At 39.0% G+C, this 17,662-nt stretch overlaps 1 protein-coding gene across 1 annotated transcript in view; it reads left to right on the plus strand.

Moving 5' to 3' along the window:
* The window catches only part of Prkdc (protein kinase, DNA-activated, catalytic subunit), a 204,043-nt gene that overhangs the window by 84,029 nt on the left and 102,352 nt on the right, over positions 1–17,662 (plus strand). Inside the window, exons 37-45 of the mRNA XM_031363186.1 lie at positions 1,630–1,815; positions 2,347–2,451; positions 3,743–3,910; positions 9,852–9,979; positions 11,013–11,220; positions 13,100–13,278; positions 15,365–15,533; positions 15,968–16,033; positions 17,143–17,215. Of these exons, the coding sequence (XP_031219046.1) occupies positions 1,630–1,815; positions 2,347–2,451; positions 3,743–3,910; positions 9,852–9,979; positions 11,013–11,220; positions 13,100–13,278; positions 15,365–15,533; positions 15,968–16,033; positions 17,143–17,215 (1,282 nt within the window). The remainder of the gene's footprint in view (positions 1–1,629; positions 1,816–2,346; positions 2,452–3,742; positions 3,911–9,851; positions 9,980–11,012; positions 11,221–13,099; positions 13,279–15,364; positions 15,534–15,967; positions 16,034–17,142; positions 17,216–17,662) is intronic.

Genomic DNA, 17,662 nt, shown 5'->3' on the forward strand with positions numbered 1-17,662 from the left:
GTATTCTCAGTGTGAGGACTGTGGAGTGGCCTTTAGTGACAAGGGTTCCAGAAACAGTGGCAGCGTGGCATTCTCAGTGTGAGAGAGGACTGTGGAGTGGCTTGCTTTGGGTTTGGGAATAATTTCACATGGAGAATACTTTTTAAAAGCTCACCGTGAAAAAAGGTCCTAGACATTCTGAAAGATATACGCTAGTTATGTGTAGCAGGATCAAGAGTTGAATAACATTTGTTTTCTCCATGGAATTGTGGATATTGCAAGACCAAAAGATTAGAGTTCTAAATACAGCAGATTCTTAAATGTTTGTGGCAATAGAGTATACTTGTTTAGAACAGCCAAATCCTAAAGGAACGTGTTTCCCTGTTCACCTACTGTGAAAGATGCCTGGTTGACATTAAGAAGGCAGGAGCTGAGAGACAGAAAGGTGCTGTATTCAGCTCTGTGCAGAAAAGAGGATGGAGTATCTAGCCTTAGTCCTGTCAAGTCTCTTGAGTCAGGCAATTTATTCATCAGCAAAATTGAATGACATAATTTATTTTATCTGGGAGACTTTGATAACAAATTAAGAATAAGCCCATTGAAAACAGCTAGGATGTCTGTCTGCCAAATTTTAGCTGTAGAGAGAATAAAATGTTTAAGAAGGGAAATTGCAGATGCCAAGAAGTACTTGCTGACAGGAGCCTGATATAGTTGTCTTCTGAGAGGCTCTGCCAGTGCCTGACAAATACAGAGGCAGATGCTTGCAGCCAATCATTGGACTGAGCATGGGGTCCCCAAGAGAGGAGTTAGAGAAAGAGCTACAGCTCTGAGGGAGCTGTAGGGGTTTGCAACCCCATAGCAAGAACAACAATATCAACCATCCTGACCCCTACCAGAAGTCCCAGGGACTAAGCCACCAACCAAAGAATACACATGGAGGGACCTATGGCTCCAGCCACATATGTAGCAGAGGATGGCCTTGTCAGGCATCAGTAGCAGGAGAGGTCCTTGGTCCTGTGAAGGCTCGGTGCCTAGTGTAGGGGAATGCCAGGGCAGGGAGGCGAGAGGGGGTGGGTAGGTGGGGGAGCACCCTCTTAGAAGCAGGGGGAGGGCGGATGGGATGGGGGTTTCCGGAGGGGAAACCAGGAAAGGGCAAAACCTTTGAAATGTAAATAAACAAAATATCCAATAAAAAATAAAATAAAATAAAAAAAGAAGGAAGATGTGTGGTTGAGTTTACTGTATGCAGCATCTGTGAAAATGCTTACGTTGTCAGAACAGTGGGGATATCATATGATAACCTAACCAAACTAATTATGTTATTCTGTTGCAAAGGTATTGGTAGAATGATCAGAAATACATGCAGTGGTAGTTGTGTCCACAATAGAGTAGTTGCTCTCTCTCCCAAGTGGAAGTGCATAGAGAATGGTCCTGTCCTCACCTGCCCGTCCGTGTGGGGGAATGGGCCAAGGGTATCAGGATCATACCCTGCTTTCTACGGGAAAATTTATGTTCAAATGCTCTTGGGTAGACACCTGTTACAGAAGTAGCATCTTCATTTTACTAGAATAACTTGTGACATGAAAGTGTATTTTTTTTTATTCCTATCAATAATAAGAATTTTTTCTTCAATCTACAAAATCTTTTCAGGTGAGTACTGTTTTAAATGGTATGTTAGATACAAGCTTCAGGGATCGAGCTGTTCAGAAACACCAAGGACTGAAGCTTGCAACTGCAATTCTGCAAAACTGGAGGAAGTGTGATTCATGGTGGGCCCCAGATTCTGCCCCAGAGAGCAAAACGACTGTGCTGTCTCTACTGGCAAAAATCTTGCAGGTATTTTGAAATTAACTTAAAACACATTCCTATTTGGGTTTGTTGGGTTTGTTTGGTTGTTCTTTTTGAAACAGTCTCACCTATGTAGTGCTAACCTGCCTTGAACTTTACATTTTTCCACCTCTGCCTCCTGAGTACTGAGATTACAGATGTTTACCACTGTAAATGGTATGGCATGTTCATTATTTTGAAGTCTAACTTATGTTTAAACACTATGGTGAAAGTTCATTCAAACTCAATTGTTTGATAAAGTAAATATGTTTTGGTGAGATACCTGCCAATTACTTTTTACTTTTTCTTTTTCTTTATACCACTGTTTATTATGCTTACTGTTTTATAATTTTTTTGTTATTGTTTCTTTTCAGGCTTTGTCTTAGCAGAAAGTAATAGATGTTTTAAAGTAACATTGTTGAAATGTTTTTTGAGGCTCAGGAACAAATAATATGAATTCTGAAATTTAAACATTTAAAAATATTTTGAAAAATTTTGAGGCATAATACAGGAATTTGTCATGTTTTTATCTCTCTTTAGATTGATTCAACTTTATCTTTTGATACAAATCACAGCTCATTTTCTGAAATCTTCACAACATATGCTAGTCTACTTGCTGATACAAAGTTGGGTCTACACTTAAAGGTAGGTGGATTTAACACATTTATCTTTTGAGATTATGTTCCTTTTATTTTCACATGTTTTCATTTTTGTGCATTTGTCATGTTGGGCTTTTGCAGGGAGGAGTGTGGAAAACGTGAAACTTGTAATAGTAAAGAGATTAGCATAATAACCCCCATGTCCCTATCATCTGACTGTGATCAGATCTGTTTGAACACGAAAGGTTTTTCCTCATGAGACTTGGGCATTTGGTCTAGCTGAGCTGCATGCACTTCAGTATGTCTTCTCAGGAGATGTGCATGCTTGTGTGTTTGAGGGCAGTTGAACATATGTATGCTATAGCCCATGCTGTATAGATCTTCAAATTCTACCAAGGTCTATTGTTTACCTCTTGCATGTGCCAAACAGCAGGTCTATGAGTTTCCAGGGATTTTTCCTTTCTCTACGACCCCTCTCAGTACTGTTAGAGTAGGGATTACAGCTGTGCACGACTGTAACTGCATTGCCCAAGTTTTGGGGATCAGAACTTAGGCCCTCACACATTTATACAAGCACTTTATTCAGTGAGCTACTTCCCTAGCCCAAAAAAACATTTAAGTGTAACCGTATGATCTTTAACATATGTTTATATGCATCAGATTTAAATTGGTATTGTGCATTTACTGTAGTACTTTCAAACTATTTCAGTCTATTTTTCTATTGAAATCTTTTAGTAGTGTGGGGGACAAGAAAATAATTTTATTGCTATTAAGTTTAAGGTCCTGTAATGTGGTCTTTAATTTTTTGGTGTGTTCTGTATGACTCTTGAAGTTTTTCTCCTTCAAATGTGAAAGGTTTGTGCCTTCCCTGTTATTCAAAGGAGGTAGGAATTAATGCCTAGCCCCTCCTAAATTCAGTATGAATTATGAAGGGATTTTGCAAACAAATACTTACAAACTATCCTGTAGAAACCATTCTTTCTATATAGAATTTAAATATAATTTGTTTTTAACATGGTTTTTATAATGTATTCTTTAAAATTGTCACCCATTTAAACTGTGTTTTGATGGTATCCACTCATCACTGCCTCCCTGCAAATCCTCTTAGTGCAGGCTCTCCTCTCCCAGCTCCATGTCCTCTATGTCAGCCTGATGGCTTCCAGAATTGAAGCTAACATCCGTGGCTGCATTCAGGTTGGCTTTGGTGTCACACAGAAGTCATTTGTTGAGTCTTTGCAGCTCATTATTACAGGCTTTAGAAAGTAGAGATTTTATTTATCCTACAGGACCTATAAGCCTCCATTACTGTGATTTACGTTTTCTGTGTTGCTTCACAGGGCCAAGCTATCATTCTTCTTCCATTCTTCACCAGTCTAACAGAAGGCAGTCTAGAAAACCTAAAGCATATTCTGGAAAAGCTCATTGTTTGTAATTTCCCCATGAAGTCTGATGAATTCCCTCCTGATTCCCTTAAGTACAATAATTATGTGGACTGCATGAAAAAGGTTAGTTTTAGTATCATTGGTAAAACTTTGGTTGATTTTTTTTTTTTCTTTTTGTTATATTTGGAGGGGGTAAGTTTTTATTAATTTATACTAACTGGTACACACACATAAAATTAAACTTATAATGGGAAACCATTTAATGTTTAAATATAGGTGTATACTGTGAAATGTTTAAGCCAAACTAAACATACCTACCTCATCAAACATCATTTTGTTATAATGAAAAGTTTCAAGATCCTTTCTTTTCTTTTTCTTTTTTAAAATGTATTATATATATCACTATTATCTGGAGTCAGTTTCCTATGCAGGGGTACCTCAGAAATTCTTGTATCTCTGTAATGGTTTAGTACCCACTGAAAACATTTCCTTGTACTTTCCTCTCCCACAGCCTCTTCACTGTTTCCAGCCTTTAGTAATTACCACTCTACTATGTGCTTTTATAAGTTCAGTTCTTTAGATTCCATGTATATGTGAAATCAGTTATAGTCTGATGCTTGGAATATTTCACTTAACATAATGGTCTTCAATTTTATCTGTGCAAGTAGAGATGATAAGATTTTAGCTCCTTTTAGGCTTGATAGCCTTCTATTATATGTATGTGTGTGCGTGTGTATTCATACACATGCACACACATACACACATATGTATGTATTCACACACACACACACACCCCACATTTTCTTATTCTTCCATTAGCTGTTGGACACTTGGGTTGTTTCCATTTTTTTTCTCCTATTGTGCAACAGTAATGCAGGAATTCACATGTCTATACAGATTTTATTTCCTTTGGATATATAACCTAGTACTGAGATTGCTGGGTTATATGGTTGTTCTCCTTTCTTTTCTGTTTCTGTGATAAATAAAACACTAACCAAAATAACTATGTATAGGTCATAGTCTATTATTGAAGGAATTCAGGGTACATATTCAAAGCTTGGGTATTCATGCTCAGATAACTTTCCTATACAGCCCAGGTCCACCTGCATAGGGGTAGCGCAACAGTGGGGTGGGCCATCCTAAATCAAGTAGCAGTGGAAACAGTTCTCCACCGACATCGCCAATCTGACTAGGGCAGTTCTGTCTTTAAAATTGTGACTGTACTAATTTCCATTCCACCTATAGTGTGCAAGTGTTCTCTGTTCTCAGAGCCTCACCCTCCTTTGTTATAGCCCTGGGATGTGGTTATGTTATTTTTGTGGTTTTAGTTTGTGTTTTCTTTGATGATTGTTGGTATTATGTTCTTTTTCATGTACTCATTCACTTGTATGTCTTCTCTTGGGAAATGTCTATTTAAGTCTGTTGCCCATTTTTAAATAGTTTTTTCATTTTTTCTTGTTTTGCTGTTGAGCTAGTGAAGTTTCAGATATATTCTGGGTATGTTGATCATTTCCTTTACTGTACAGAACCTGATAATTTGATGAAGTCTTATCTATTTTCACTTTTGTTTCCTGTGGTTTTGTAGTATTTTATAAAACAACAACAACAAAAAAAAAAGTGACCAAATTGTATGTCTAGAGGCATTTTTGCATGTAGTTTTGTTGTAGTTTTAGGTCTTACTTTTATGACTCTAATACATTTTTTAGTTCACATCTGACTGGTTACAGGTAGGAATCTGGTTTCATTCTTAAATATGTAACTATCCAACTCTCCAGCTCCACTTACTAGAAAGATCATCTCTTCTCCTGTGTGCATTTTTAGCAGCGTTGTTGAATATCTGTTGGCTGCGAATTGGGAGTTTGCTCTGTTCCACGTGTACTGTTTTGGTACTGGTACCATTTTGTCTTAGCCTGGTAGTATTTTTTGGAGTCAGGCGATACAATACCTCCTGCTTTGTTTTTGTTCAAAATGGCTTTGGTTATTCAGGATTTCTTGTTATCCTGTATAAGATTTCAAATTTATTTTTCTAGTTTGTTTTGTTTGTTTTTCAGACAGAGTCTCATGTAGCTTCTGTTGGTCTTCACCGTATATCCAAGGATGACCATAAGCTTCTGATCCTTTTGTTATTCCTTCCTGAGTACTTAGACTATAGGAGTGTATCACCACGGCTGGTTTGTATGCAGTGCTGCAGATGCTTTCTGTCACTGAACTGCATCTCCAGTCCCAATATCTTTTTCAGTCCTGTGAAGAATATCATTGGTATTTTTTTTTACTAGAGATTACATTTATTTAGTTTTATATTATTTTGGATTTCATAGATCACGTAACAATATTAGTTTCTTTTAATATATAAGCATGGATGTACTTTTACCTTTTTGTGTCTTTTACAGTTTTTCATCAATATCTTATAATTTTCATTGAAGAGCTCTTCTACCTCATTAGTTAAATTTATCCCTAGGCTGGTATGGTAGCACACACCTTTAGTCCCAGCACTTGGTAGGCAGAGGTAGGAGGTGCTGCAGAGTTTTGTAGTTTTTGTGTCCTGTTACTCTGCTGAATTAATTTATCAGGTATAATATGTGTTCCAGTCTAGTCTTTTTGGGTTTTCCCAGTCTAGAGCTACTTCTTCATCTCTTTTCCATTTTATCATTCTATGACATTCAGTTTTTGGAAGAAAAGAAGTTTTTCTTAGGTACCATCTTCTATTTGTGTGGTTATTGCCTTAGGTATTCTAAGTTGTTTATTTAGCTGGTTTCTTTTTTTTTTTTTTTTCACTTGAATTCAAATGGGTTTATTATACTTCCATATCATTGAAGGAATTCATAGACAAGAACTCACACAAGGCAGGAACCTAGAGGTAGGAGCTGATGCAAAAGCTGTGGAGGTGTGCTTCTTACAGGTTTGCTTCGCCTGGCTTGCTCAGTCTGCTTTCTTACATTACACAGGACCATCAGCCCAGGGATAGCACCACCTACAAAAGACTGGGCCCTCCTCCATTAATCACTACTTACAAAACTGCCTTATCCTGTTATTGACCTGTGTCATGGAGATCTTGAAGTTTTGGAATAGCAAGATTGGCCCTTTCACCGTCCCTGCTGTTCTCAGATGATATATATAGATTTGGGGTGGACCAACTGAGAGCTGTGCATCTGGACCCAGAGGGTAGCTGAGCTGGTCAGCCCATCTGTTCTCCCTTATGTTCACCACCAAGGCTAGGTCTCCTGCTGTGCTCCAGCTAGGCCACCCAATGCTACAATCAGCACGAGGCAGGGTCTAGTTGGTTTCTTTATCCTTTCTTTCCCTAATGGAGGAGATGGATTGCCATGAGCTTCAGGTTAGCCTTGGCAACAAATACAGCAAGAAGGAGATCTTTTTTGGTTATTTCATTATAATGACCTCAAATCTGATTATGTTAGAGTTGTAGGGTTTTTTCTGACATTCCAAATATTTTTTTCTTTGTTTTTTGTTTGTTTCTTTGTTTTTTGTTTTGTTTTGTATTGTTGAGAATTGAACTTGGAACCTCAAACATCTTAGACAAATACCCTACATCATCATCCTATACATCATCAGCCCTGGTATTGAGTGCTAATGGTTTTAGCATCTACAATGGTGTCTATTAGATCTTTAGTATATTCTTTTGATATAAATAGTTAAACATAAATACAAATAGAATACTAAAGCATTTGAAAAAAAAAACTGTAACCCACGAGAAGTATAAGTTAAGAGCTAGCTGCCATGAACCAGGTATGCTACATAGTGAAAGGGTTTTTTCTGGCGTGAGGCTATCTGGGCAGTTGGGAACCCAGAAATATCACAAAGTCACACTATGCAAGTTTAGGGTACAAGGGCCAAGAAAGAATACCCTGCCCCTGACTTGACCCCAAGACCAGAACCCCGCCCCTTACCTAACTCCAAGCCCAAATTCAGCCCACAGAATTCTTTTTTTTTTTTTTTAAAGATTTATTTTATTTATTTTATGTGTATGAGTATACTGTAGCTATACAGATGGCCATGAGCCATCATGTGTGTTGCTGCTGTTGAACTCAGGACTTCTGCCAGTCCCGCTCGCTCTGGCCCCGCTCACTCCGGAGTAATCTGCTGCAGTTGTCTTTAGACGCACCAGAAGAGGGCGTCTGATCTCATTACAGGTGGTTGTGAGCCACCATGTGGTTGCTGGGATCTGAACTCAGGACCTTCGGAATTGCAGTCAGTGCTCTTAACCCTCTGAGCCATCTCGCCAGCCCCAGCCCACAGAATTCTACCAGTTCCTGAGCTTAACCCAGAGTCTGACCATAGAGTCCCACCACACACATACCCTGGCTTCTGCTCAGTTCCATGTTACTTCTTATCTGAGCAGAGGCAGCCACTCTCTTGGGTTTTCATCCTCAGTAAATCTCTTGTGTGAGGTTTGTTGAGTGGTGTGGTTTTGTTACTCCTTTGGTCCAGATGCTAGGATACTTTAACCAGCAAAGCTGTAACGCTTCCTTGGGGAACCCTTCATTTACTGAAGCAGAGCTATTATTACACTAGCATTTGGGACACCTTTCCAGCCCGAGTAGGGTGTGACATTTCTGTTGGGGAATCCTTTCTCTTCCGAGCTGTAACACAGCAACAAACCTAATGCAAGAGATTTATTGAGGAGACACACAGAATGGTGGCTGCCTCTGACCTGGAACAGAGACAATAACAGAGTGCTGGGTGGAAGGGAGGGCTTTAATGAGGTTTTGGGACATGCTTAGTGAGCTAGTGGAAAAGCACAGAATGGCGATAAATATTGAGTGGTCACCAACTTTGAAACCTTGTTTGGCCATTAATGTAGAGTCACAGATGCAGGGATTTCCAAGTCACAGAGCTCTAAGGCAGGATGGGCAGGGAGATTTTTCCATTGAATTCAGGGCCTAGAAATTCAAGGCAGGTAGCACAACAGAAAATGATCCACCTTAAATGACTCCCATTGCTACTAGGGATCTATTATTATGGTTGGATGTTTGCCTAACTTGGCCAAAGCCCTGAGCACCATAACCAGGGTTCTACTCAGGTTCAGAGATACAAACCACCAACAGGAAAAACAACAAAAAAAGGAGCTCAAAGAGAACAGAGTCACTGAAGGGATGACTAATGACAAAGAAACTACAAAAATAGTTTTGGAAGTAAAGAAATGTTGTATCTATGAAATAGGTCTAATAAAAGGTTGGAAATTAAAAAAAAATATGAATTAAAAAAAAGGTTGGAAATTATATATGTAAAGAAAAATTTTAATTGGGAACTTGTCTGTTTCTGAAGATGATATTGAAATATCTCTTAGAATCTAAAGGTAGAACATACAGACATTGCAATAAAGAATGTGGGAAAGTAAAAAATATAGTAACATTTTAAAGTTTATGTGAAATTATTATATTATTCCAGGTAAAACTTTTTACATGTATTTATTGGTATGTGTCTCTGTGTGTGTATGTGTGAATATGTATGTGAGTGTGTGTTTGTAAGTGTGTGTATGTGTGTGTGTGTGTGTGAGTGTGTGTAAGTACATGCCATTTCAAACATGGAAACTCAGAGGACAACTTTCCGCAGGTAGTTCTCTCTTCTCCAGCACGGAAGTCCCAGAGCCTGAACGACAAATACCTCGAGTGGCCGCAGGCACCTTTACCTGCTGAGCCATCCTGTTTCCCCCCTTTCTCTGTTTTTAAGATTCAAGTTACTAGACTACACATGTGGTTGAGAGCTACCTGCATGAATATCAAGTGTTCATAGCCAGTCTCAGCTACATAGTTAAGGTGGAGGCCAGCTCGGCTACATTAGACTTTGTCTCAAATTTTCAAAAAATAAAATAAAAGACTAGAAAAATGGTTTTGCAATTAAGAACACTTGTTGCTCTTGGAGAGGGTCTGGTTTCAATTTCCAGCACCCACAACTGTCCATTTCTCCAGTTCCAGGGGATACAGCGCCCTCTTCTGACCTTCTTGGGCACCAGGCATATATGGTATGCAACTTTCAAAAGTTAGAGCTACAAAAATTTTCATGGTGCTGATCATGGATTTCTTTTGTTGTTCTGTTCTATTTTTAGTTTCTAGATGCGTTGGAACTATCCCAGAGCCCTATGTTGTTTCAGTTGATGACAGATATACTTTGTCGGGAACAGCAACATATTATGGAAGAATTGTTTCAAACCACTTTCAAAAGGATTGCTAGGCGGTGAGTTATTTAATCTGGGACTCCCTGTATTCATATGCATGCTGTTTCTTGAGTGTTATCTTCTTTGTTTAAAAACAAACAAAAAATTACAAGAAGGATAGTGCTTCTTACAGATCACTGCTACATTTTAAAATTCTTTCTCCATAACAGACTTTTCTTATGGAAAAATTTCAAACCTATTGAGTAATAAAGAGAAAACTAGGCTCCTGGCAGAAGAAACATCCTTTTCTTAGTTTTCTTCCTCCACAGTGTCTATTTTCTCATTGCTGTTACATTTTAAAAGTTAGTGTGAGTGCATATTTGTACCTATGTACTTGTGGAGCTCACACAACAACTCAGTCAACCCTTTCCTTCCATCACATGGGCCCTGAGGAGCAAACTCAGGTTTTTTATTAAGCCATCTATTCTTAATTTATTATTCTGCCTTATTTATTTGTGGGTGTGGGGTCATCCACTGAACTATGGAGTAGCTGGGCTGTAAATGGGGCCCATCTACATCAACTAGCAATGAAGATAATTCCCCACAGCTATACCCACAGTTTGATCATGGCAGTGTCTCAATGAAGGCTTTCCTCTTAGTTGACTCCAGATTGTGCAAGTTGACAATTCTAGCTAGGATACCAGTATTACATCTGGATGAAATTAAGAGTTTGATTTTAGTCAAAAGTGACTTAAGAGTTTACCCTCTGAGAAGATACAGCCAATTATGTTTCCCCAATTACTTAGTAATTATTTTTATATGTGTGGTAATTAATACCAATTAGGTATGCTTCTTTTATTTTAAAACTTTAGAATTTGATTTTTTTACTTTTTTTATACCCAGTTTTCTCTTTTCAATTTAATTTTAAAATTGTTGTTTATGTGTGGGCATGATATACTTGTGTCACAGTGCATTGTGGAGGTCAAGAGATGATTTTTTGAGTCTGTTAACTTCCCCCATGGACTATGGGGGTTCTTTGTTACTTTGTAATAAATAATCACTGAAGCATACAAAATACATGTTCAAAGCATGTCCCTTTATCTCTCTTCTTAGGAGTCCATGTGTCACACAATTAAATCTTCTGGAAAGTGTGTACACAATGTTCCGGAAGGATGACCTCCCTTCAAATGCCACTCGCCAGGCCTTTGTAGATCGCTCTCTCCTTACCTTGTTGTGGCACTGTGAGTTGGACACACTGAAAGAGTTCTTTAGCAGAATTGTGGTGGATGCCATTGATGTCTTGAAGTCCAGATTTACAAAGGTATGTCATACACAGTAGTAAAGAGACGGGGGTTGGGGGGGGGCACTGTGTGCTCAGTCCGATAGTCTCTTGTTCAAGGAACACTCCTTCTGCATCCAGTAGCAGTCTTTGGCTGCCTGGAGCCACACTACTTTCCTAAAGCAACTGGCTGGCAACCCAATGGCTTAAGATAACAAAGGTGTACTCTGTCTGGATGCAGAAGGCCATGTTCAGTTAACACCAGACCTAAGTTGTGTTGGTTAGCCACACTCTGCATGTGGCTTTCATAGCAAAGGCTCTTCTTGTCTTTTCATGTGTCCCGTGTTTGTTGTCTCCCTGGGTCTGTGCTGATATTGTTTCTATTTCTGCCTCCCTGGTCATGTTGCCTCCTCTTGACTGTCACTCGCAAATGACCTGATTTAGGGCCCACCTAGCAAATCCACTCTAACCACCCCTCCTCAATGTATTCAACTTAATAATTACTGTAAAGCCCCCTTTGGTTATATGAAAAGTCAGGTTCCAAGGATTGGGCATCACCTGGACAATTTTAATACAGTAATGGTGGAGTACCATTCATCCCTTCTGAAAATCCTGTTGGTAGATAAGCAAATGGTTGGTTGTAAATAAAAATATCAAAATTGGTGAAAATTTGTAGGTTATGTTTTGTGATTTCACCTGTGTTTTTACCTATGCCTTCAATAAGACTTGACAAACCCCTGTATTCTGGGCTTACTATGTGGACTTTCTGTGTTACTTCTGTGTTTTACCCAGTATCAGTGCTATTTCCACTTTGGAAAACCTGGGCAAAACAGGAAATGATTCTCTTTGTTAATATTCTTTTCTTTTTTTTTTTTTTTTAAATTCAATGACTTTTTTTTAAAGATTTATCTATTATTATAAATAGGTACACTGTACCTGACTTCAGATGCACCAGAAGATGGCATCAGATTTCATTACAGGTGGTTGTAAGCCAACATGTGGTTGCTGGGACTTGAATTCATGACCTTTGGAAGAGCAGTTCCAAAGTTTGCAAATCTGGACTTCTTACCCGCTAAGCCATCTCTCCAGCCCAACATTCTTTTCTTTTTTTTTTTTTATTAGATATTTTCTTTATTTACATGTCATATGATTTGTCCTTTCCCAGTTTCCCCTCCAAAAACAAAAACAAAAAAACAAAAACAACAACAAGAACAAACCCCTGTTCCCTCCCCATTCCCCGTGCTTGCCACCCCACCTTCTCCGGTTTACTGGCCCTGGCATTCCCCTACATTGGGGCACAGAACCTTCACAGGGCCAAGGGTTTTTCCTCCTGTTGATGACCAACTTGGCCATCCTCTACTATACATATGCTGCTGGAGCCATCAGTCCCACCATGTGTACTCCTTGGTTGGTTGTTTAGTCCCTGGGAGCTCTGAGGGTACTAGTTTGTTCATATTGTTGTTCGTCCTAAGGGGCTGCAAACCCTTCAGCTCCTTCGATCCTTTCTTTAACTCCTTCATTGGGGACCCTGTACTCAGTTCAATGGATGGCTGTGAGTCTCTACTTCTGTATTAGTCGGGTACTGTCAGAGCCTCTCAGGAGATAGCTATATCAGGCTGGCTTGTCCTTCCTTCAGTCTCTGCTCCGTAGTTAATCTCTGCAACTACTTCAATGGGTATTTTGTTCCCCCTTTTAAGAAGGAATGAAGCATCCACATTTTGGTCTTCCTTCTTCTTGAGTTTCTTGTGGTTTGTAGATTGTACTTCGAGTATTCTGAACTTTTGGGCTAATAACTACTTATCAGAGAGTGCATACCATGCCAACATTTATTTTCTATCTCAATAGCATTAATAATTAAATTTGATGTTTTGAAAATGATTTTTTTATGTTTGATAAAACCAAATCTGTTATATCTTTTCAGCTAAATGAATTTACTTTTGACACTCAAATCACCAAGAAGATGTGCTATTACAAGGTGCTAGCTGTGATGTATTCTCGTCTTTTAAAAGATGATGTACATTCTAAGGAATCTAAAATTAATCAAGCTTTCCATGGCTCCTCTGTTGCAGAAGGAAGTGAACTTACAAAAACACTTCTTAAGTAAGAGCTTACTTCATTTGTGGTTATGTTTGATTTGTTAATATTTGCGGTAATACAGATTTTAGTTTTTTAGATTTATTTATTTTTGATACATACATTCATACATACATATATGAATGTTTTGCCTATGTGGTGCATGACATGTGTACCACGTGTGTGCCTGATAACTGGAGGTCAAGAGAAGGCATCAGATTACCTATAAATGTAGTTATAAATGGTTGTGAGCTGCCACCATGGGGGTAATGGGAACTGAACTTCTAACCTCTGCAATAGCAAAGAGTGTTAACTGCTGAGACTTCTCTCCATCCCTTGGGGTGGTACGTACATTTTTAAATGCATCTATGTAATGCAAATTAAATGTCTTAGATAAGTAAAGCATTCTTATTTCTTACATACAGAGTGCTTATATGGCCTTTATTGTGTTGTTGGGAAACAGGTGCTTATCTTTTATTAAATGTGTGTGTATGTCTGAGACTGTATGCCACGTGTGCATGGGCCCCTTCAGAGGCTAGAAGGTGTTAGATTCCTTAGAAGTGAGCCTCGTGACGTGTACTGGGAGCTGAGCTGAGGTAATCTGGAAGTGTTCTCCTCAGCCACATACTTAATGTTTCATAAAGAATAAAACTCTGTGCCGGAGTTCAGTATAGTGCTTGCCTCGCAAGTACGAGGGCTCAAATTTAGGCTCCTGTATAGCTTTCATGTTCTTCTTATCATTTACATTCTGAATGGATTAGTATATTAATGTATTTTAATAGCATAAATTGCAGTAAGAAATGATTTTTTTTATCGTTTGTAATTGAAAAGCTTTCCATAAGCATAGACTAATAAGATATACTGTCTCTAGAAGGAGGTTCTACTGAAATCCTCCCAGACTGGAGAGACTACCTCACTTCATTCTCTTCTCCAGACTTGCATCCTTCCTTCTTACTCTAGTCTATACCTTCTCTAGTCTATACCTTCTCTTCTCAGAGGGTGATGTCACCATCTTTCTATTTCTATTAGCATGAGACCTAAGAGTTGCAATCATTTCTCCATTTGACTGTCCCTAACCTCCATTAATACACAGTTGGTAACCAAATCTAGTCAGTTTGATCCTATTAGTTTTCCTTACAGTATCCTTCCCCTTTTGTGTGACCTTGTTCTAACTGCTTTTATTTCTGTACTAGGCTTGTCTTCCTTTGCTTTCTCCACCACCACTACAGAATCATAATCAACCGGAATGCAAGTCTAGTCTGTTGTCTTCAGCAGCAGAGCTGGCTCAGAGTATAAATGTTGCTGAGTCTGTGGGCCAAGTAGTCTGTGGCAGGTCTCACACCATAACAAGCCATAAATTATACCTACATACATGTGCATGGTTGTTTCAAGAAAACCTTTGAAAAGCAGTGGCTATCTGTGATGTTTATTGAACCTATCTTGCAGGACGAAATATGCATCTCTTAAGATGTTAGGCAAATTCTGCTGAGAACGCCTTCTTTCCTTCACTTTATGGATGTTTATTGCGTTTACACCCTCCGGATACAATGCACAGTGTTTTAAGTGCCACCTGTCTCTGCTCATCATGTCTGCATGTCTCCATCAGCTAACATGACATTTCAAAGTTCAGGTTAAGTCATGCACAGGACATGCATGTCGGGTCCCAGTTTTTCTTGGGACTCTTACATAGATAAGGGAACTCTTGATCACAGGAATGAACAATTCCTCCTGCCACCCCCTGACCCAAGCAACGCTGTGAGACCCTTTCTGTTCAAAACCTCCCTACCTTCTCCACAAACAAAACAAAGCAACAACAAATAAACCTTAGCTCAGGATTTTTTTTCCCTTAATCTTTTGTTAGCACCTTAGATTGGGCTGTTTGTCCATATCCTTGCTTCCCTTCTTGAGTGTGCTTGCTGTTGCACTTAACGCTATTATCGGCTGTGTGCTAGAAGGTGTTCATGTGCTTGCTTGTATGTTCCTGGTGCTGGTAGAAGCATGACACTTGAGGTTCGCTGAACTGAGTAATTAGATCCGGTTGTCTAACAACTATTGAATCAAGCCTCAATGTCCACATTAAATAAGCTGAAGTACAGCCGGAATCTCCCTGCAGGTTGTGCCATGATGCATTTACAGAGAACATGGTGGGGGAGAGCCAGTTGCTGGAGAAGAGAAGACTTTATCATTGTGCTGCATACAACTGTGCCATTTCTCTGATAAGCTGTGTCTTCAATGAGTTGAAATTTTACCAAGGTTTTTTATTTAGCGAGAAACCAGAAAAGGTAAGTGTTCCCAGGGACTTTCCCCATGGCTGACTGACTTGTAGGATTTCAACAGTTCAAAACTTACCAGTTACATTCATACCATATTTTCCACTTTCTATAATGTTCCTATAATGTTATAGGGGTATTGGCTCTCAAGTGCTTCTTTGTAATTTGGGGGTGGAGAGTGGATTTGGTGTAGAAATGAGAATCTTTAAGGCAGAGTCTCGTGTGTCCCAGGCTTGCCTCAAATTCACTGTGTAGCTTTCTGATCTTTCTGACTCTACCTCCCTGTTTATGTGAGGCTGAGGATGGAGCCTGGAGTCTTGACAATGCTTGGCAGATGCTACCAACTGATTCACACCCCCAGTCTTCCTGTGACTTATCAAGTAGAATTATTCTTTGGTAGTTAGTTATGAATTCAGATATTTTCATATAGGTTTTTCTTTTTATAGAACTTGTTTATTTTTGAAAATTTGATAGACCTGAAACGTTGCTATACATTTCCTATAGAAGTAGAGGTAAGTAAAATTTTCAATATTGTTTCTAAGTTAAAAATATTAGCAAATGTTTGTAGAGAAAAGCAGGTATTATTTTGAACATGTTTAAGTATTCATTTGCTCTCAACTCAAAATACAGGCAGTTTTATGTTAAAACTGGCAACTATAAAGTGTAGCAGTTGGGAGTTTGAGATGTCCCCTCACATGCTGTAGCAGCATGTGGTTGTTCCTTCTCTTTATTGTGAAGGACAGACAGTGCCAATTGAAGGAACTTGATTTCTGAGTGACTTTCTCCAATCAAAAAATTAAGATTTATACTGATGAATATGGCCCTGGTTGGGTAACTTGGGCAGTGGGAAGTTAGGAGTAGCTGGAAGACTGGCTCCAGCAGGTGGGGCACATTTGCTCTTACCTAGGCTGTGCCTGCTGCCTCAGCCATAGGTGAGACAACCGCTGCTGCTTTCACTTCCCATCCAACTGGAAATGGGAAGGTAGTGAAGCACTAAAGCCTGCATCCCATGGCCGTCCAGTCCTCACACAGTTGTCAACCTGACCAGGTGATAGTGTTTCACCCATGCCCTTGACTGTGTTCTTTGGGGATAAGTGGGACTTTTTTTCCTGAGCATATGTTGAAAAAAATGAAAATGAAAAAAACAGCTGTCCATATCTATGCATGGACACTTTCTGTGCTACTTTGCAAAGCACTGTAAGGTGCTGTAGTGCATCACAGCTGTATAGTTGTGCCTGTACATACAACTGCCCATAGCTGGACAGTTGAGAAACAGCTCAAAGGTCAAGTGAAAACCAAGTAATATAGGCCTGTGAAAGCAGAGAATGATGCTCGAGCTAAGTATTTTGGTTAGGTTCACGGAAATCTTCAGGAAAGGCTATACCTGCAAGTACATACACATTCCTTTTTAAGTATAGCTTTGAATACTTTTAAATTCACAAAAATATCTTTTTTAGTTTGTAATGGGGGAAGGGGAATCTATTATTATTATTATCATTATTATTATTATTATTATTATTATTATTATTATTATTATTATTATCTATTATTATTACTAAAGCAAAAAAGATGTGACCATGACTCTAAACATTGTAAATGATATGTTTGTTTTTTCTAACAGGTTCCTATGGAAAGAAAGAAAAAGTACATTGAAATTAGGAAAGAGGCCAGGGATGCAGCAAATGGGGCTTCAGGTAGGACACTTTCAGAATGATTTAGAGTGCTTCTAAGTAATTGATACTTGTTTATGAAAATGAAAAAAATAGCACCCAGCAAGATGGACTTAGTAGATAAACAGTTTTTGCTTCATAAACCTCATGACTTGGGATTAAACCCTGGAACCTGTATGAAAAAGCTCGATGCAGTGGTGCACGTCTGCAGTCCCTGCACTCACACAATGAGATGACATAATCACGCACGTGCTCACAGGCTAGCTACCATGCAGTATGCAGTGCAGCAGCAGAAAGAGACCTGTCTCTCTAAGGTGGAAGGAGAGAACCTTCTCCCAAAAGATATCTCTGGCCTCACTCACACACTATGGCACACACATGCCCCCCACATAAACACCTCATGAAAACATATAATAATAATGGTTTAGAGTGTTTTCTTTTTTCCTTCCTTCTTTTCTTTTCTTTCCTCCC

Source organism: Mastomys coucha, unplaced genomic scaffold (genome assembly GCF_008632895.1).
Source record: "Mastomys coucha isolate ucsf_1 unplaced genomic scaffold, UCSF_Mcou_1 pScaffold12, whole genome shotgun sequence".
NCBI lineage: Eukaryota > Metazoa > Chordata > Mammalia > Rodentia > Muridae > Mastomys > Mastomys coucha.